Source organism: Marmota monax, unplaced genomic scaffold (genome assembly GCF_021218885.2).
Source record: "Marmota monax isolate L192 unplaced genomic scaffold, Marmota_monax_Labrador192_F-V1.1 WCK01_AAM20220418_F8-fsc00215, whole genome shotgun sequence".
Taxonomy (NCBI): Eukaryota; Metazoa; Chordata; class Mammalia; order Rodentia; family Sciuridae; genus Marmota; species Marmota monax.
Genome location: NW_026695214.1, coordinates 275,952 through 296,870, shown reverse-complemented (window position 1 = coordinate 296,870; position 20,919 = coordinate 275,952). Strand labels below are relative to the sequence as shown.

The 20,919-nt window shown below is 50.2% G+C and overlaps 1 protein-coding gene and 1 pseudogene across 3 annotated transcripts; one reads left to right on the top strand and one right to left on the bottom strand.

The window, feature by feature from the left end:
- Positions 1 to 1,927: 1,927 nt before the first annotated feature.
- Positions 1,928 to 16,497, top strand: Znf8 (zinc finger protein 8). 3 transcript variants are annotated; one of them, XM_046430957.2, is made up of 6 exons: positions 1,964 to 2,100; positions 4,024 to 4,144; positions 4,612 to 4,738; positions 4,972 to 5,067; positions 9,895 to 11,373; positions 13,248 to 16,497. In XM_046430957.2, the coding sequence occupies exons 2-5, from the start codon at positions 4,088 to 4,090 to the stop codon at positions 11,322 to 11,324; spliced, it is 1,710 nt and encodes a 569-aa protein (XP_046286913.1). In that variant the 5' UTR covers positions 1,964 to 2,100; positions 4,024 to 4,087; the 3' UTR covers positions 11,325 to 11,373; positions 13,248 to 16,497. The 3 variants fall into 3 exon arrangements, with proteins under 3 accessions (XP_046286912.1, XP_046286911.1, XP_046286913.1); XM_046430956.1 differs by lacking the exon at positions 4,024 to 4,144 and having other exon boundaries at positions 1,928 to 2,100; positions 9,895 to 11,358; XM_046430955.1 differs by lacking the exon at positions 4,024 to 4,144 and having other exon boundaries at positions 1,928 to 2,100.
- Positions 16,498 to 18,205: 1,708 nt separating this feature from the next.
- On the bottom strand, positions 18,206 to 20,092 carry LOC124084128 (non-histone chromosomal protein HMG-17-like; annotated as a pseudogene).
- Between the last annotated feature and the right edge of the window lie 827 nt (positions 20,093 to 20,919).

Sequence of the window (20,919 nt, the reverse complement as noted above, 5' to 3'; positions counted from 1 at the left end):
ATGCCTTTTTGGCTATTTCTCAGGAGATGGCTATTTTTAAAATAAATTTCATTTTCCCCTCCTGTTCAATTTACAGATTTTTGGTTTAATAAATTCTGAAGTCCACATTCAAAAAATAATTTTGAAAAAAGTGTAAGAGGCCTCCAGTTTGAGCTGACTCTCACTTGTGTAACATTGAGCATCACCGCACCGCAGGTTCCGGAATGAGCTTGCTTGGAGGAAGAGTTGGGAGTCTCCTTTCCTGTTGGCTTTTTCGGTTTTTGAAGATGGACACAGCAATACCTTTATTTGTTAGGTGCAGGGCAGGCTGAACTAAGTTGTCTGTGAGAAACTAATGTGACTCCATTTTTAAAAATAAATAAATAACAGCAGCTTCTACCTCAAGGCCTGTCCTAAGGAAGGGGGCGTGACCCTTGTCCTTGGAAAAACCCACAGAGCACTCCTAAGTGTTATGCCAGATTTGTGGGACCCCAATAGACCTCTTAGGAGTGCTTAGGAGTGCTCTGTGGGTTTTTCCAAGGACAAGGGTCACGCCCCCTTCCTTAGGACAGGCCTTGAGATAGAAACTTCTGTTATTTATTTTTAAAAATGGAGTCACATTAGTTTCTCATAAGCACATACCCACCCTGCTGAGTTGTTTGTCTACAAATAACAGGAGAGGTTGAGGCGCCAGGTGTCCCTGACTCAGTCAGGCTAGGTGAGGACCCATAGCAACCTTCTAGCAACCTCCAATCAGCATGAGGCAGGGAGAATACCTGGAATGCCAGATGACCCCCCAGTAGTTTATGGTGGTTGATAACATGTTGGGAAACCGTGTAGTTTAGCACGAACACCCCTCGTGGCCTAAACCAATCAGTTCAAAGGAACCCCCTCTTGTACTAGCCAATCACCCCTACCCAACTTGTTCCCGCCATTGAATGTGGTAATCAATGTTAAGAGTTGTTGTTTGATTTTCCCGCGGTATAGTATCCCCAAAAAACCTATAAAATCTCACTGAACACTCACTCCCTGGGACCGCTGTCGGGAACGGTTGTGAGTCCAGGCTCGAGCTTGCAATAAAGTTGTGTGATTGCATCGGATTCAGCTCCTGGAGGTCTACTGGGGTCCCACGAATCTGGCATTACATCTGCAGGGCAGGCTGAATGAATGTTAGCTGCAGGATAACCCAGGCACTCAAACCCCCCTGGTCCTTTATTACCTGTTTGCAACAAGGCTGAACACTTGACCCCACTCAACACTCAACCCCCACCTATCTGGTGAAAAGGAAACCCACATCTGACCCCTGCCCCATCTGCCTGGAGGCAGAAGATGACACCCTTAGCATCTACTGTGTGATCCAATCATTGTATGCCAACAAGGCAGCTTGCAGACCCAGAGACCCCATTAGATTTTGGCTATAAAAACTCTCCTGCCAGGCCCCTCTCTCTTGCTCTCTCTTTCTCCTCTTGCTTTTGCTGTCTATCTTACTCTCTCTCACACCCCCTTCTTTTCTCTCTTTCCCTTCTCTCTCTCTCTCTGTGTCTCTCTCTCTCTTCTCTTTCTCGCGAATACAAGTAAAGGGAAAAGCCCAGGTGTCCGCCTGCAGCAGGAAGGGCTGCACCGACCTCCCGCGGGCCGTCCCAGACCACTGGCTCAAGCTGGCGCTGGGAGGCGGTGGGGAGCCAGACCTAGCCCCTGGGGCTGCAGGCCGCTCCCGCCATTGCGCAGACCCTGACACTGCGGGGCCTCGGAGCCCGCCGGTTCAGCCAACTCGGAGCGACCGCAACTCCCCCATTGGCCGAAGGTCCGACGGGCGAGACCTCTTATTGGTTAAGGGGGGAACTAACGTCCCATTGGCCAAAGGCCCTGCGGGCAGCGACTCCCATTGGCCCGTCACGGCGGCGCGCTGCGTGGCCTTCTGGGAGTTGTAGTCACAGCGTCACAGGCGTGGTCGCCATTGTCCTGCGGGCGGCTGGTCGGGTGGGCCCCTTGGTGGGGGCGGCACTCTAGCTTGGGGGTCGCTTCGGGCTTCGGTGCTCGATCCTTTCGCCCAGGATGGACTCCGAACACGAAGCGGCAGCGGTTGCGATGGCTGCGCGGCCACCGGCGGCACGGCTTCAGGTAACAACCATAACGACGGCAGCGGGCCCCAGGCCCGGCGTCCCGCTGGCTACCGGCCTGCAGCCCCGCGCCCGCGAGGCCGTGGCGACCGCGACGCCCTCCCGCGGGGCAGCGGCTGTGCAGCCGCGGACCGGCTCGGGCGCACGCTCTCGGGGCGGGGGCTGGCTTTCCGTGTCCGCGGTGACAGCTCGGTGACTGGCGGGCGGAGTGCGTTGGACAGGTACTGTCGCACGAACTTGCTGAAGCTCCTGGGGTCAGCAGACGACCCCCGGCCCCGGAGCTGCGAAGCCCCCTCCTTGGAGTGAGTCTGCTGAGGGGAGGCCAGGTCCCTGCGCACCCGGGCCCCAGTCACCCGCGGGGCTCGGGGCTCAGCGGCCTGGGCGTGTGCAAGGCCAGTTGACCGTCAAAGCCCCAGACTGGATGCTACCTCCGCTTAGCAGGAACCCAAACCGAGTCCTAGCTCCTCGAGCTCTGCCACTTCCAAGTTAGGTTCTTCCTGCGTGTGTGGCTGATCTGTTCACGGGCAAACTGTGGTTTGGTTCACAAAGTGACTATCGATGGCCTCGGATTGCCAGTTTTCGGATGTGTTGGCAGATGTTCTGAGTTGAACCAGAGGACACAGGAACAGGAGCAGAAACCTCTGTGTCCAGCCAAAGGTTCTTTGTGTTTCATGTCAGAGCCATATGGCCACCTGTACACAATTTCCTTTAGCATCTTTAAACCCACTTAAATTTTTCTAAAAGGAATTACCTTTCTTTATTGAAGTATTTCTTGTGGTTTTTATTTTATTTTATTTTATTTTTTAGTTGTAGATGGACACAGTATCTTTATTTTATTTTATTTATTTACATGTGGTGCTGAAGATCGAACCCCATGCCTCACATGCTAGTGCTCTACCTCTGAGCCACAACCCCAGCCCTCTTGTGTGGTTTTGTGGATTTTTTTTTTTTTTGAGAGACAGAATTTTTTAATATTTATTTTTTAGTTTTCATCGGACACAACATCTTTATTTTATTTTTATGTGGTGCTGAGAATCGAACCCAGCGCCCCATGCATGCCAGGCGAATGTGCTACCGCTTGAGCCACATCCCCAGCCCTCTTGTGTGGTTTTGAATTGTATTTCCTTCATGACTAACGTTGAGCATCTTTTCATGTGCTTATTTGTCATTTGTGTCTCTTTCTTGCAGAAATGTCTTTTTCAGATTTTTTGATTATTTTAATTGGGTTGTCCTTTTAATATTGAGTTGTAAAAGTTCTTTATACATTCTAGATACAAATCTCTGGTGTGTGGTCTCCCATTCTGTGAAGTTTTTTGTTTTTTGTTTTTCCCTGCTTTGTTTTAACTTTCTTGAGAGTGTTCTTTGAAACTGCAAAAATCTTTTAGTTTTGAAGTCAAATTTATTTGTATTTTCTTTGTTGTTTGTGCTTTGGGTTTCATGTTTAAGAATCCTTTCCCAAATCCAACAATTTATCCTCATGTTTTCTCCTGGGAGTTTCATATTTTTGTCTCTTACCTTTCATTTACATCTTTGTTTCATTTTGAGTTAACTTGTATGTATGGTGTCAGGAAGGGAACCAACTTTTTTTTTCTTGCATTGGCTTCCAGTTGTCCTATATTATAGCAAGTGTTTTTAGCCACTTAATTCCTGTCTTAACCCCAAAGGAATGATGCTTTGTATATATGGAAACTGGGAGACAGAGATACTACGCACTGTCCTCCGTGTAGTGTCTCTTTGTCTTGTCTCTTGGGAAAGAAGTGGCTAAGCCAAGACTCTGATCCAGAAATAGTCGACTTTCAAGGGTGGTCACAACCAGCACAAAGAAGAATTTTGTTTGTGGGACATGTTTTAGATATGTGTATCAATTTGTAAACATTGGAATTATTCACATGAAAGCCCGACTTAATTTCTACCTTGTCTCTAGACGTTGGCAGTTCTGACCACTTGTGTCCTGTGTTTCCCTACATTGAGTCAGTTCTGAGTCCCCGATGCCCCTTCAGACATGGCATGTGCTCCTTGTAACCTCTGGCCCTACTACTCACAGGGTAAGTCCACTTATGGGCTGTCAAGTGGCCGGCTTAAGCCACATGAGCCTGCCTGGTCCCTAAGATAGGTGAGTTTCTGACACTGAGTATCCACCCCTCTTTTCAGGGAGGAGGATGAGCCTCGCTTTGTATTTATAGATCAGTGAGTGTATTAGTATGTGTTAGCTCTTGCTGTGTAACAAAAAACAGTAGCCATTTCTTCAGCTCAGAAGCCTGAAAGCCAGGGGTTTAGGCTGGCCTTACCTGTCTGATTAGTTGTCGGTAGTTGTGATTAATGTCTCTGGGTGGTCTTACATGTCCACACAGTACTACAGCCCACTCCTGCACATAGTGGCTCCTGGTTCACATCACTCAGTTGTACATCCTCTCAGAACACAGACCTGCCCACTCTCTCCTTCCCATTCTTCCTCTGCCAGAGAACAGTGATGGGATGGTCCAGCTGATGGAGAATGCTTGTGATGTTTCAGGAGCCTGTGACCTTCCGGGATGTGGCTGTCGACTTCACCCAGGAGGAGTGGGGGCAGCTGGAGCCTGCCCAGAGGACCCTGTACCGGGATGTGATGCTGGAGACCTTTGGGCACCTTCTGTCTGTGGGTAGGAACTGCTCTGCAAACTCCAGAGGCTTAATCTGCCTGCATGACAGGGTCTGACTTCAGCCCGTAGGCCCTGTGGGCTCACGTGGGAATGAAGGAGGGATCTGGCCTTTTCTGTCACAGTGCAAAGCTTAACCTCAACACGAGGCGTCCACGTGTCCTGGTAGGCAGAGCCTGGCCTGGTGCTGTCTCTTCAGAGCAGCCCTCACCTCCTGTGTCTTTCCCTGTTTCCAGGTCCTGAGCTTCCCAAACCTGAAGTCATCTCCCAGCTGGAGCAAGGAGCTGAGCTCTGGGTGGTGGGGAAAGGAGTCGCCCAGGGCTGCCATCCAGGTGAGGCTCTACCGGGAATGTGGCACGCGGTCACTGGAGATGCACTCTGTGAAAGGAGTGGTGCTTCGAGGTCCTTGAGACCACCCCTGCACTAAGAGGCCTTGCGGCATGTGAATCGTCATGCTCACAGCCATAGCTGGTGGTAGCCAAAGGACGCAGCCTGAAACCAGCCCAGGGAAAAGGCACACAAGGCACAGTCCCTCAGGGGAAGCCACTCTCCACCTGCGTGGACCTCCCAGGGCCCCTGGCAGGGAGCCTGGCTAGAGACAGGGTCAGACTGTCCTGGGTCTGGTCTCATGGGCACCCTCAGCTTGACACAGGCCGAGGTTCCAGATCTGGGGTGCACCACATGTCACAGAGAGCCACACTCAGAGCACACCTATCAGCGGGGGTGGTGTCAGGCACCTATCAGTGCCCTCCCAGCTCCAGATACCTAGAGGCAGCCAAGGGCCAACCTGGAGAGCAGCCTCTCTCGGAAGGGGGCCTCAGGTCTGCCCTATTACCTGCTTCTGCACAGTAGCCACCTCACTTGGGCTGTCCTTCCTATGGACTCAGAGACCATTCACCTCTGCTCCAGTAGTAGGAGCCCTACCCTGCTCCCTCTCCGCTCCCTCTTTCTCCGAGGTCATTCCACCTTACCAGCCATCTCAGCAGGCCCTGTCAAGTGTGTGAGCCTCTTCTTCATCTTCTCCACTTTGTTCTTGTATGTCTAGATCCTTTCAACCTGTTCCCTAATCTTCCTATTCTCTTGTCAGAAGGATTGTGCTTAGCTCTAGGTACCTTAAATCCCGGTTAGAACAGCTCAAAAGAAAAGAGGCATTTTTCTCGGGAAGCAGAAACCCTGAGTCAGCTGCTATTGTTGCTGGCATGGCACTTAGAGATACCAGGGCTGATGGTTCTGTGATTTCCCTGGTCTTTCCTTAGAGTTACACTGTGACTACAGCAGCTCTAGCCATCACATCTGTGCTCCAGGAAGGAAGGAAGGAAAGAAGGGAGGAGATAGGAAGATTCATTTGTCCCCTTTTATCTGAAACATGAAAGCCATCCACTGGGGGTCTCCCTGGTCAGGCCTGATTACTGTCTCCTGCCCTGACCCTTGTCAGTAGGGAAAGTGGGAAGGAGGGCATCGGGATTGTGGTGATTGGATTAGGCACTGCAGGCCCACCCTGTGGCTGGGACCTGGTGCTCTCACCATGTCTGGGTGCGGTCAGCAGTGCCTGCAGACCAGCCTCCCACCTCCATGTCCCCTAATGCCCTGTGCCTCCTTGGTTGGGCAGGATGAATCTTCAGCAGATCTTGTGTCCCCTGTTTACTGGTGGTCGTCACTGTCACTCCAAACCTGCTTATGAGAAACAAATCCTCGTCATCTGGACGTTTGCCCTTGACTCACAGGTCTCAGGCTACAACTAGAGGCGGGTTTTGAATGATGTGTGCCCTTAAGTATTGAGTAGACACAGGTCTGGTGTGGCGTCAGAATTGTGACAAGGTGTCTTAAGAACTTAATCCAGACAGTTGTAAATGCTCCACAGTCGGAAGGATCTCACAGCTTCATGTGAGAGCAAAGTGTACTTTTTACTTAACATTTTGGATTAGTTTCCTATTGCTACTTTACGAAAGTACCACAATCTGGGGAGTTTGAGACACTTCTTTTTCTCATAGTTGTGGACATCAGAGTCCAGAATGGCCTGTCAGGGCTGGACCTTCTGGTGGCTCTAGGGGCATGTCTTCTTTTCCAGCTTCTGGAGCCACTGTGTCCCTTGGCTGGTGGGTCCTTCCATTTCAGAGCACCTCATTCTGACCTCTGTTCCCATCACTACATCCCCGTCTCTGACTCGGACTGTCTGTGTGGACCCTCTGAGGGCCCTGGGGTACTAATCTTCCACTCTCCAATTCAGCTGATCACACCTGCAGATCCCTTTGCTAGAGAGGGTCACATATCTACAGCTTCCAAGAACTGGGCTTGGCATCCCCGAGGGACCGTGGATTAGTCACCACCTACTTTATCAGAAGACAGCACGATGCTTGTTTTTTAAGGGAGAAGAAAGCGCTCCAGGCAGATCCCTGCTCCTGATGCACCCGTGTTCTGGGGGCTAGGTGCCAGTGGTCCTGAGCCCCTCCTGTCCCTTGCTCATCTTGCCTCATTTCTTTACTATTTCCCTTCTGTGGCCACAGCTTCACCCGCTGCAGGTCACCTCCTGGCCAGCTGCAGTCCTTGCTTTTCTCTCATTCTCTCTCTCCATAGACTGCTTCTCTGGGAACAAGGAGGCCCCCAAATGCAAGGCTCGTTGGTTTTGGAGGCAGCTGGGGCTATGTCCTCAGCTCTGGGAGTCCCAAGGAACTGAGGCACAGCCTCTGTGCTTCCCGCCGGGCTTCACATGGCCCCACAAAGAAGCTTCTCTGCTGTCCCAGAGCACGAATGTCCTGCTATGTGGTCCCCAGTTTCAGCTTTTTCAGTTTGGTCCATTACAGCCTGCTACTGGCATCCCTTCTCAGACTTCCTTGGCGAGTGGCCTGCTCTGGTCTTCCTCTTCCCCTTCCCACTGGCAGTGCTTGCCTGGGCCAGAGTTGGCGCTAGTGTCATGTTGAACCTCTTCAGTGACACTGTCAGTCTCAGGGCTGGTGAGCCACCATTTGAGCCCCTCCAGCAAACATTGCTGAGGACCCACCAGGTGCTGCCTTCAGTGCTGGGAACGCAGTGGAGAATGACAGGCAGGCTGCCCCTTCGCACAGGTGCCTGTACCAGCTGTGAGTGCAAAACTGAAAAAATCCGGACGGAGGCCACAACGGGACTCTGGTGCTCTGTCTAGAGCGTGCGTGTTAGTGGTCATCATGTCCGTTTGCAGACTGCGCCCTTCACCACTGTAATTCCAGAGCCTCTCTGTGCTGTCTTGGTCACTCTGGCTACCAGAATGAGGTTTCTCGGCCTGGGTGGTGTACATGACAGACATTGGATCCATATAGTTCTGGAGTGGGAGTCCACTTAGTTCCTTGTTTGCAGTGGCTGCAGAGGGAGGAAGCTGGCCCTCTGGCTTCTCTTTTCCAAGGGCTCTAATCCATCACCACCTTTGTGACCTGTTACCACTCAAAGCCTGTTTCCTAGTGCCATTACATCAGGGCTTAGGGCTGACCCACAGGAGTTCTGGTAGGACACAGTGTCCAGTCCCACAGTCACTCCCTCTTCCCTGCCTCTGACAGTCACCAGTCTACCTCTGTCTGGATTTGCCTGTTCTGGATATTCCGTGTCTGTGGACTCGGCTGTATGACCTCCATGTTTGGCTTCTTTAACTTTGCATGATGTTTTCAAAGATTGTCCAGTTTGTCACGTGTCCATTCTTTGTTCTTTTTATATTTATTCTTTAATATTCCATTGAATGGCTAGGTCACATTTTATGTATCTATTCATCGGCTGCTTCTACTTTTTGCCTATTAAGACCAGTGCTGGGGGCACTGGGGTTGTGGCTCAGTGGTAGAATGCCTGCCTAGCATGCATGAGGCACTGGGTTCGATCCTCAGCACCACATAAATGTAAAATGAATATGTGTGTGTGTGTGTGTGTGTGTGTATATATATATATATATTTTTTTTTTTTTTTTTTAAAGCCAGTGTTGCTGTGAACATTCATGTACAAGATTTTGTGTGGACTGAGTTGTGTTTTGCTACACCCGCTCTGGGTGCTGTGTAGAGTTGAATTTGGAGGCTTGAGGTGAAGAGCCCAGATTCCGGCTACCCCTCAGCTCCTTTCTTGTGGTGCCAGTGGTCCTGAGCCCCTCCTATCCCCTTGCTCATCTTGCCCCAGGCCCTCATTTTCCCCTGGAGTCCCTCCTGCATTTACTGAGATGTGTTTTTGAGCACCTGAGACATACTGAATCAAGGAATTGTATGACACAGTGACCACTGAAAGAATAGACATGTGACGCGTCATGGCAAGACTGAAATAGATGAGGGGGCTCCAGGGCTGGGGTGAGCAGCACAGTGTGATTTCTAGAAGCAGTTTTCCCTGGAGCGGGGTGAACCTGATGGAGCCATAAGACCTTAGAGTGCTACTGGCTGTCTCTGGAGTGACAGAGATGGTCCCTGGGAGGTGGGAGAGCTCTGGGTACGACGGAGATGGCCTCTAGGAGTTGGGAGAGCTGTGGAGTGAAGGAGATGGTCCCTGGGAGGTGGGAGAGCTGCGGAGTGAGGGAGGTGGTCCCTGGGAGGTGGGAGAGCTGCGGAGTGAGGGAGATGGTCCCTGGGAGGTGGGAGAGCTGCGGAGTGAGGGAGATAGCCTCTAGGAGTTGGGAGAGCTGTGGAGTGAGGGAGATGGTCCCTGGGAGGTGGGAGAGCTGTGGAGTGAGGGAGATAGCCTCTAGGAGGTGGGAGAGCTGTGGAGTGAGGGAGATGGTCCCTGGGAGGTGGGAGAGCTGTGGAGTGAAGGAGATGGTCCCTAGGGCGTGGGAGAGGCATGGAAGCGTATTTCCCTGTGTCTTATAGAAGACCTCTGCATTGTTGTTCATTATGGTGGCCTAAGGAGACACCTGAGGTGTGCAGCTGTGTTTGCCTCCAAGCCCTTGAGGTCAAAATAGAGGAGGATATTGGGCCTTGGCAGGGCAGGTCCTAAGCATCCCAGGAAGTAACAGGCCTGGGGTCTTGTGGCCCTTCTCTGCTCCTGTTTTTATTTGTAGATGGCCACAATACCTTCATTGTTCTTTTGGTTTTTCATATGGTGCTGAGGACTGAACCAGGGCCTTGCACATGCTAGGCAAGCGCTCCGCCTCTGAGCCACAACCCCAGGCCTGCTCTTTGTTGTTTCCCACTAATGCTCAGAGTTCTTCTGTTTTCTTTTAGGCTGGGAGCTGGCACCCACAGGCCTGGCATCACCCAAGCAGGGCCCTCCTGAAGAGGAGTTGTCCCCTGTCACAGAAAGGCAAGGGCTCCCAAGGGACACTCCTTGTGCCTCCACAACAGAGGGAGCCTGGGAGCATGAGGTCCTGGGCCAGCCCATCAGGAAAGGCCAGGAATCCTTGAGGGGATTGGAGTTCTTCCTCGAGGAAGCACCTCTTCAAAATCAAGGCACCAAAAGTCTCAAATTTGGGGAAAACTGTGTCCTTAGTTCCAACCCATATGCATTCCCAGAGATCTCTAGGAGAGAATACTTCTGTACTTACGACTCTCAAGTTCCCAGCTCAGAGCACAGCTCGGGCTTAGTCAGTCAGCAGACCGGCTCCCCAGAAACTCAGCCCTGTGGAAGCCACGGCTGCCACAGAACCCCTGAGCAGGCAGCTCCTGCAGCAGAGCCTCTGAGGAGCCAGGTGCAGGACAAGCCCTACAAGTGCGCCGACTGTGGGAAGGCGTTCAACCACAACGCCCACCTCACCGTGCACAAGAGGATCCACACGGGGGAGAGGCCTTACATGTGCAAGGAGTGTGGGAAGGCCTTCAGCCAGAACTCTTCCCTGGTCCAGCACGAGCGGATCCACACAGGGGACAAGCCCTACAAGTGTGCTGAGTGCGGGAAGTCCTTCTGCCACAGTACACACCTCACCGTCCACCGGAGAATTCACACGGGAGAGAAGCCCTATGAGTGCCAGGACTGTGGGAGGGCCTTCAACCAGAACTCCTCCCTGGGCCGGCACAAGAGGACCCACACAGGAGAGAAGCCGTATACCTGCAGCGTCTGTGGCAAGTCCTTCTCGCGGACCACCTGCCTGTTCCTGCACCTGCGGACCCACACAGAGGAGCGGCCCTATGAGTGCAACCACTGCGGGAAGGGCTTCAGGCACAGCTCCTCGCTGGCCCAGCACCAGCGGAAGCACGCCGGGGAGAAGCCCTACGAGTGCCAGCAGAGGCTCATCTTTGAGCAGACACCAGCTTTAGCGAAACACGTGTGGGCAGACACCCTGGGCTGCAGCCCACCTCTGACTCAAGACGGGAGGACTCACCGGAGCGACAGGCCCTTCAGGTGTAATCAGTGTGGGAAGTGCTTCATTCAGAGCTCTCACCTCATCCGACACCAGATCACTCACACCAGAGACGAGGAGCCTGGGGGGCGCCCCCGGAGACGCTGTGGCCGGAGCTCACAGCTCCGCAGGCATCAGCCCACAAAAGCAGGAGAGAGCCCTGGGGACCAGCCCAAGGCTGGGCAGCCAGCAGGCGGGGCCCTGGCCTTGTTTGACATCCATGAGATCATGCAGGAAAAAAGCCCTGTGCATGTCATTGGGGTCGGGGAGCCTTCCATGGGCACCTCCATGTTGTTTGATATCAGAGAATCCACATAGGAGAGAAACTCTTCAGACGGCTCTTGGACCACAGGTACAGAAACATGTGGTAAGTATGCACAGTCCATTCATGGCAAGAGGGTCTGGGGATAGAAGTGCTGACGGTGACCTTTGGCTTTCAAGGAAATGACACTTCTCGAACACCTAAAATTGGTGGCTCCAAAATCTATCAAACCCTTTAATAATAGATCCTTTATGATGGTTCCTCCATCTCCTTAAAAGGAGTTCCCCAATAATAAAACCTACCCACATGTGTAATGTACAGAAGTCAGTATGTGGCCCATTTTGTAAAGGATAAAACAAAAGTATTTGTAATGGAAGAACGTGTACCGAGTCAGTGTGGAAGCTTGCTGTGCCACTGTGTGGGCCCTGTCAGGAGGGAGCCCTGGGCGGCAGCCCTTTGCTGTGCCCTGGTGTGGGGTTACTGTTGGCCTCACAAATACCATGAGTGGCATTTCTGTACCACCAGAGTGACTAACTCTCAGAAGTTTTGGATAAAACAAAATGTGTTCCAATTCTGGGAAATTCTGTCTAAATTTAAAGTATGCAACAGTTAATATGTGTGTCTTTGTGAAGGAGAGTAGGTTAGCATCTTGGGGGGGCAGGTCCTCACCTGCACACAGGTGGCACTGGGCCAGTTCTGCTTTTCACAGTCATTGCAGCATGCATGGCTTCTGCCACATTTCAACCACACCCCGAGATCATCTGACAGCAGCCCCCACACTTCCTGGGATTACATCTGCTGTGGAAACCACAGCCTCAAAATACGAGTGCTGCTGAAGCTACAGGTGTTCTGGTAGCTGTGACTCAAGAGTAGCAGGCCCCGGTGTCTTGGGTCAAAGCCAAGGATCCTCTCAGCATCCTGCAGGCCCAGGGCAGCTTTTCAGAAAAGGATCTTCCACCCCAGGTGTCCACAGTCCTGTGTGGAGAAGCTGTGCACCAGCCCAGCACTGTGGCTGATGTTTTCTCAGCTCTAACTCCATTGATGGAAGTTGTACTAGTATCGTGCAAGTTTGGCTTTATCAAATGGGACCATCAGCTAGTTTACACACAGTACAATTCCCAATTTTCAGTAAATCCTTTTGCAGTCTTCATAATTGGTGTGAAGAATGGTAGAGAATCCACCTTTTTTTTTTAAGAGAGAGAGAATTTTTTAATATTTATTTTTCAGTTTTTGGTGGACACAACATCTTTATTTATTTTCATGTGGTGCTGAGGATCGAACCCAGCGCCCCGCGCATGCCATCCGAGCACATTACTGCTTGAGCCACATCCCCAGCCCCCACCTATTTTTTTTTAATATTTATTTTTTAGTTGTAATTGGACATAATACTTCTTTATTTTATTTTTTTATGTGGTGCTGAGGATTATTGAACCCAGGACCTGACATGTGCTAGGCGAGCACTCTACCACTGAGCCTCAACCCCAGCCCTCCACCTATTTCTCTCAATAACCTTTTAGCATTGACAGTTTTAAAACAGGAATGATATATTTTCATTGTTTCCCCACTCATCTTCCCATCTCTTTCCTACCCTGAATTATTTTTACATTAGTCCCAGAAAATATTATTTTATCATATTTCTGAATATATTTCTAAAAAACAGGGAGTTTAAAATACACATATGACCAAGTTGATCACAGGACAAAGCCATTTTTATAGTCATCTAAGCTTTTTGGATTTTCTGCCATGTTGGTGTTTTGCACATAGCTAAGGACTGAGTTCAAATCAGGGCCGTGCCCCAAGGTCATTGTTTGTATTCTTCCCCTGGTCATTGTAGTAAAGGAAAAAATTTCATTTTACCTAATATCTATGATGAAACAAGAAAATCATAAAATTTTGTTGAATCTCAAAACTGTATTGTTATCGTCTTACCTGAACAAATGTCATGAGACATCTGATTTATTTCATCTTTTATTTGTTAGGAAGGAAACAGAATAACCTAAATTTTTCCTGCCTGGGCCTGCCCATCACACCCTCCTTGCTTTGGTATGACACACTGCCCTGATTTGTCACCAAGCCTTAGAGCCATGCTGAGGGCCCACGAGATCATGTGCCTGCTCTTCCCACCTGTGGGGCCTCTGCTGGAGACCAATGGAGGACCTTTCCTCGGCTGTGAATGCCAGGAAAAGCTGGGCTTTGTTTTCCTAGGAAGCGGAACATTCTGGCATGACCATTTACTGTCCAGCGTGGGAAATGTTACCCTCATGTTGCTTTCCTGCAAGTGTTCTGAGGAAAGCAGGGGTTGCCGCCCCTCAGGCTTGCGATTCCAGAAAAAAAGAACGTCATGTGTCACGTGTGGTCCCTCATGTGGCACAGCACCGGGGTGTATAAACTGAAGATGTCAGCCTGCCTGGTGACCTAAAGTGAAGCCAGCTGTGGGCTTCTGCGTGCCCTGGCCACAGTCCTTGCCTCGCCACCAGGACCCGGGTGTGCGCAGCTATTCCTCCATGTGGTATTCCTGCTGCCGTTACTTTCTAGTGAAGTTAAAGCGTCCCATCAGCGTCAGCAATTGAAAGGAAGGATCATGACCCATCTCCACTTGTAAAAATTGGTTTTTAAAAACAAACTGCAGAAGCACTGTTGCATTGTCTGGGTGCAGAGCTGGACAGAGAGCAGTTTCCCCGGGAGACTCCCGCTGCCCCTGAGCTTCCTGCGACCACTTGTTCCTCAGATGCTGGGAAGGCCACGAGGTGGGGTTTCTGTTGGGCAGCCTGGCTTTCAGGACTCTCACCACCAGATGCAGGACCCTGACATCACCCTGGGTTCCTTCTCTGCACCCAGCTTTCCCTCTGGGGCCGTCCTCCCATTTCTCTTCCCAGCTCTGACTTCACAGAACTCTGGGCCTTCATTTCTTGGCCCAGGCCACTTGCTGGTTCATTATTAGCAGGTGACTTTCCATTTACATAGCTACCAGGTTAGCTCAGTGACAGTTCTGTGAACTGTCAGATGAGGACAATTAGTCACAGGGCAGAAGTAACCAGCTGCTGCAACTAGAGTAACCAGGGCAAGTCCGCAGGTAGGAAATAGTGGAGCCAGAATTCAGTGTCAGCTCCCAGTCACCAGTGGCCAGAACAAATTGGGCTTGGTCAGGACTGACTTTTCAGCCAGTCAACGAGCGTGTTGCAGTTCTTGCTTCTTTCCCTCGTGGTCTCAGGACGAGTGCTGAAGCTCCAGCCCTGGCTCCTGTTGTCAAGACTGGGGGAGAAGGGCAGGCCAACACAGCCCTCTGATGACGCTTCAGAGTAAAGCCTTTCCTGAGAGCCTTTGCATGTTCCCAAGTCTTGTCACCCAAGACTGAGTCACAGGGCCACCCCTGGTAACGGCACTCTTAGCACTTCTAACTTCTGGTAGACAGGTTGTGGGCAGCGGGTGCAGGTAGGCAGTGCCCCGTCTCCTGTGTTCCCACTCCTGTGGCACCAGCTTTGCAGACCCTCTGATCTGCTGCTGCACAGAAACTGCTGGGCCACTGCCAGGTCTCAGGGCATGGCATCTGCACCCCAGCCACTAGGTCTGCTGACCTTGCAGCTCTCCACCTCTTCAGGGGCTTCTAGTTTTCCCCTCGCCCTCTAAGCATCAGGGTTCCACAACAGCTGGGATGGTAGGTGTCATCTGCACCATGGCTTGTGTCTCCCGCCCCCATGTCTAAGTCTGGTGCTTCTGAGTTCTGAACGCCAGGCCCAGACAGCGGCTATCTGCCATTGGGCAGCTCCCCAGCAGGTACTGCAAAGCTCAGGAACCCAACCTGCGCAGACACTGTCGTTTCCCTCCAAACCAGCCCTCCCATCCCTGTGATGGACACATGCCATCCCACTGTTGAAGCCAGAAAACCAGCCTGCTTTGGCTTGCTCCTCATTGAGCATTTGTGTTGCTTTACCCTGTAAATATCTCAGGTCTGTGGGCTTCATCCACCCTCAGCCTCTCAGGACAGCCCTTGGAGGAGGTAGCACTACCAGTGATGCAGCAAGACCTGGCCAGTCTGGTAACAGGCAGAGCATGGAGTGCTCCTGGGCGGGGGACACCCGGCAGTAAGATCATATTTGTCCACAGCTCTGGTGGCTGGGCCTGGGCCACCCTTTTCCCTCCACCTTGGCCCTCAGAGTCACATCCTGAAGGGAGGAGTGTGGGATGCTGTGGTTACAAGATTGGAACACAGGAGCAGAGGAACAGGAGGTGGAAACGCACATCTTCGTTTCTCCTCAGTCCTTGTCCAGTCATGGTGTTCCTACCCATTTCCTTAGGTTTTCAAATAGGAAAATTCCTCAGGGGAAATTACTGAAAACTAGGGGAAATTTATCTGTTTGTGAAATTAACTCAGTTCTTTGTAGCAAGACTTGGAAAATTCACTGAGTTTTTAACAAGTGAAAATATATTTAAAATTTAATTCTTGGGGCTGGGGTTGTGGCTCAGCAGTAGAGCACTTGCCTAGCATGTGCGAGGTGCTGGGTTTGATCCTCAGCACCACATAAAAATAAAGGTATTGTGCCCAACTACAACTAAAACTATTTTAAAAACCTCAATTCCTCATACTTTAACCATGTACAAATAGTATTACCATATAGATTTTCTAATTTTCCTTGCAATTTTTATTAAAATGTTTGTAAACGCCTAAACATGGTGTCCATCAATTCAAATGTAGTTACCTCATGTAGAAACTCAGAATCCCTTCCGGCTCCCTCATAACTCCTTGTTATATGTTGAGCTTTTTCCCCCTCACAGAGAAATTCATGTAGCTTGTGAAGTCACCTTTCAGGAGGATCCTGACAGTGTGTGCTCCGCCCTGTCTGCCAGCTAAGGGTCCCAGGGCATGGGGCGGCCACTGGGCTCCAAGCACACAAGCCCGTCCCTGCACAGTTCTCATGGTGCTGTTGGTCTTGCAGGGAGCACGTACAGCAACCTGGAAAGTAATCAGTGGTGGAATGGAGACCACAGCTGCCCAGGCAGAGAGTCCTCACTCACTATTGTGGGCAACAACGAAAACAAACACATGTGGACCTGGTGTGTTTCCATTTGTGTAAAGAGAAAACTGCTGCTCACAGTCTCCAAAAGGATAAACACTTGGGGAGGCATCCGGGGACAGAGAGGAGGAATGATTTTCACTCTGTAACTATATTTTTGGAATTTTAAAACCTGTAAAAGGATTATGTTAAAAAAATAAATTTAACAAAAATCTCAGATTTTATAATTTGCTGGTTTACTGTCTGCCTCCCCCTCTGACCGTGTTTGCATAAGCAGGACTGCTGTATCTTATTCACACCTGTTACCTGTATGTACTTGTGTGTGTGTGTTCATGTTACAAAACCAGCTGAGTGTAAAATAGCTTCTAGCTCCTTGAGGACATCAAAAATGAAAAGTGGGGCTGGGGCTGTAGCTCAGTGGTAAAGCACTGGCCTAGCACATGTGAGGCACTGGGTTTGCTCCTCAGCACCTCATAAACATAAATGAATAACATAAAGATATTGTATCCATTTACAATTTAAAAAAATAAATGGATGGGCTGGGGATGTGGCTCAAGCGGTAGCGCGCTCACCTGGCATGCGTGCGGCCTGGGTTCGATCCTCAGCACCACATACAAACAAAGATGTTGTGTCCACCAAAAACTAAAAAAAAATAAATATTAAAATTCTCTCTCTTCTCTCTCTAAAAAAAATAAATAAATAAATGGAAAGTGATTGTAGTGGGATTGGGGATGTGACTCAGTGGTAGAACATCCTTGCCTTACATATGCAAGGCCCTGGGTTCAATCCCGACTACTGGGGTGGGGGGCGGGGGGGTTGTAACACAAGTTTCCAAGTTAATTCATTTAACTCCCTGTATTAGGACAAATTATGAGAAGCTCCAACACAAGTTGTGGCCAACAGCAAAGTATTCGATTGCCATGGCAACTGCACTTCCTCCAAGGTGTTCACATTATTTCTGCAAAGGATAAATGGAAGAAATCTGCATCTGTCTTGAAAATAAGATGCAATATGAACATTTTCCAGAATGCACTGTCCAATATGGCAGCCACTGGCCCTGAAAAGCTATTTAGGAGTAAATTTAAATAAAATTAAATGCAAAGTTGACTTCTTCCATCACTAGTCACATTTCAGCTTTTCATATTTAGGTTTCTCTCACTGCAGAGACTTCTTTGGGTACTGCTAGTCCAAAGGTAAGTAGCTGAGAGCACTTTTTAAATATAGGCTTGCGACTATCTAGATGTAATGTGACGGGTGATCCAAGTCAGCCTGACGGAGTGGTCTTCACCAAGTCACACCGGCGAGTCTTGCGGTTGTGCCTGGGACTTCCCTTTACTAGCAGTTTGACTGGCCTGACAAGAGCTGCCCTTTATCTCGGGGCGTCATCCTGGACATACGGAAGAAGGGACTCGGGGACCTTCGTTGCATGGGTTTATATTTGCTCGATTTCCAGCTAAGGGAAGGGGTTGTAAAGACGAGTCCTTGTATCAGGAGGCTGCTGGACGCTCACTGATAGCACGTGTGCAAAGCCTGCGTTTAGTACCCAGGACCAAAAAAGTAAAAAATCCTGAGAACCGGAGCCTTTGAGACGGAGTCCCGTTTCTCCTTAGCTAGCAAAGCGAGAAATCTTTTTCTTTAAAAAGATAAAAAAAATTCATACAGTGTGAACACGAAGTAACTATTTTTAAGAAGTTTTAAGAAATGCTTAATGAACCGGTTCTCCAGGAAAGAGCCCCGTTCCTCCCTCCGCAGTCTAACCAGTCAGGGCCTTGTTCAACCCCCAAGGTATTTTGGAAAACTGCCTTGTTTTCAAGAAAAATGTCGAGATACTTTTTTTTATAAAGGGATCCTTTCTAGATTGATGTCCACTCAAAGGGTTGGCAAAAAGCGTGGTTTTTATTCGCACTTGAATAAAAGAGGAGGAGCTACGTGCAACCCCAGGCCTCCTGGGAGGGTGAAGTTTTAGCGGAAGTACGGCCGGGCTCGCGTCGCGCAGGGCCTCCTGGGGTTGAGATCTGGCGGAAGTGCGGCAGTGGCTCGCGTCGCGCAGGGCCTCCTGGGGTTGAGGTCTGGCGGAAGTGCACGGGTTCCTTCCGGAGGCGGCACCAAAGCTATGAGCGGAGGGGCGGTGCGCGTGAGTGAGGAGGAGGAGCCACCCTGGCAGAGTACATGAGCCGCGGAAGTCACAGGTGGCAAGTGGGGCCTGGGAGGGGTTGACCTAGGGTGGGGATCTCTGGCAGAGAACGTCACTATGCTTGCACTGGGACAAGGGGCGTACTGTGTCTGACACCGCCCATGCGCGCAGGGTACACCCAGGTGCGTGTGACGAGTGTGACACCGCCCTTAGGGTGTGAAAGGGACACTTCCAGGTGCGATAGTGTGACACTGCCAGGTGCGCAGAAGACATCCAGGTGTGTATGACGAGGGTGACACCGCCCATATCAGTGCAGAGAAGCCCCAGGTGTGCCTGTGGCTGGGTCGTCACCCCGTGTGAGCCCACCATAGGGAAGGGGTGTCCTGCAAGTGTTGACACCACGTGTGTACAGCGGCTGCTCTCTTGGGTGTGAGTGTGCCCTGTGCCCCGGGTGCCTCCTTGTCTCCCCCTCCCCAGCCCCTGGCAACCACCTGGACACTTCATATCAATGGAATCTTACAGTACGTTGTTTCTTCTGTCTGACTTTTTACTGATCATGTTTTGAAGTCCTTTTTGTAACATGCTTCAGTTTTTCACTTTTTTTTCCCAAGCCAAACTGTATCCAGCTTATTAAAGATAATTTTCATAAACAATCATGGTATTTCAGGTAGGAAATGGGCAGACATCCTTAACAGTATACAACAACTTTCAAACTCCCTTCTTGGATGGACTACCAAAATCAGAAAGCCACTACAAAACCCAATGAAGTCTTCATTGGATGCTCAGAATTGGGAAAGTTTAGAGTGAGGTTTAACATTTCACATTTAGCATGTTGTTTAACAACTTTTTACAAGCTGACCCTGACTTTCAGGAAATGAAATGAAAATGGCAGAATTATAAATGTGAAGATCCACAATCTAGAGAAGGAACTGCTGCTCTTCTGAGGGACACCATCTCAATGATGTCACTGGAAAGTCCAGATTGCCTGACACACTGATAACACCAATTGTTGGGAGCCAGCTCCCAACAGGTCTGAGTTTAGGGGAGTTAACTATGCCTATGGTAGAGAGGGAGAGAAGGACGTAAAGGTGAAATTGAGTTTTTGCATACCACAAAGTATTTGTGCCAAGGTGGCTGTGTGTGCCAACATCAGGGAGCCAAGAGGGACTCTCTTACAACCATCAGGGAAAGGTGTGTTCCCCCACAGCAATCCAGCTTTGGAGACATTCTACTAGTGACCTAGGCTCCTTCCCTCCAAAACAACAATGAAGTGTTCTGTGTGCTAACAACATAGCTTTAAAAGAAATGATAAAGGAAAACAAAATTCTGCATTTTTATAAAACTTGATAAAAACTAGAATTTCAAACTGTACAGCCACCAGAAGTCCACAGTTATCAAAAATGCACACACTTCCCTTGGCGTCTCCAGCACCTTCGGCTTTCTACGCCTGGTCTGTTTTGGTCTCATTTTCTGCAGGGTTATCCCCATCCTTGCCAGTGTCAGCTGTTCCTTTTTCCCCTTTGGGTACCTTCTCTCCCTTATTTGCAGGGGCCTTTTAAGGCTTGGGCTCTGACTTTGGAAGAACAGGTTCAGCAGACAACCCTGAGGATCTTGGTGATCTGTCCTTCACCTGGGCTTTATCTCCTTTAGCATCCCCTTCAGCCTTTCTCTTGGGCATGGTGGTGACAGTGGTAGGACAGTGGGGATGCAGCAGTGGGTAGCTTTGATTGGTTCACGGGCATTCTCACCTCTTCCTCACCCTGCTCCAGTCTTTCACTTCTTTTTATGGCTGAGTATGCTATTGTAGGGGTATGCCACAGTTTGTTGACCCATTCATCAGTTGATGGACATTTGGGTTATTTTGAACTCTTCTGATAGAATAGACAATGTTGTGAACGTTTACCTTCAGATTTTGTATGGATTTATGTATTTGGGAGGGGCAGGCAGCCCGTGCGAACAAGGCTGAGGAGCATGACCTCAGCATGTCTCTGTTCTGGGAGCTTCTGTGGGCATGTGACCATACCTGATACTTGATACCTGTGTTCACTAACCATGTTTCACTTCCCAGAATCACAGACCTGAGCTCCCTGAAGTCAGAGCAAGGAGCCCAGAGTCCCATAGCTGTGTGTGAGTTGGGAAAAAGACAATGCTCTGCAGGCAGGAATCTGTGCAAGTCACCAGCAACATGGGCCTCTGCTCAGGACTGAGACCACAGCCCCCCACCCACCCTGTAGCTGCTGAAGCCAAGCAGCCTGGGACAGAGCAGAGAGGGGCAGCTGGTGGAGCCCAAGGAACCAGCTGAGGAAGATAGCAAGGAGGTAGTGACAGTGGTTGAAATCAGATCTCCCAAAACATGTCCTGCTCCTGCAGCCCTGTTCCACTGCCAAGCCTTCCTCATTCTGGCGTGGACTACGCCTCCTCTCACTTCTCCTGTCTCCCATGTCTCCTGCTTCCCGTTGCTATTCCATTACATTCCACATAACACCAGGAGTGGGGTGGGAGTAT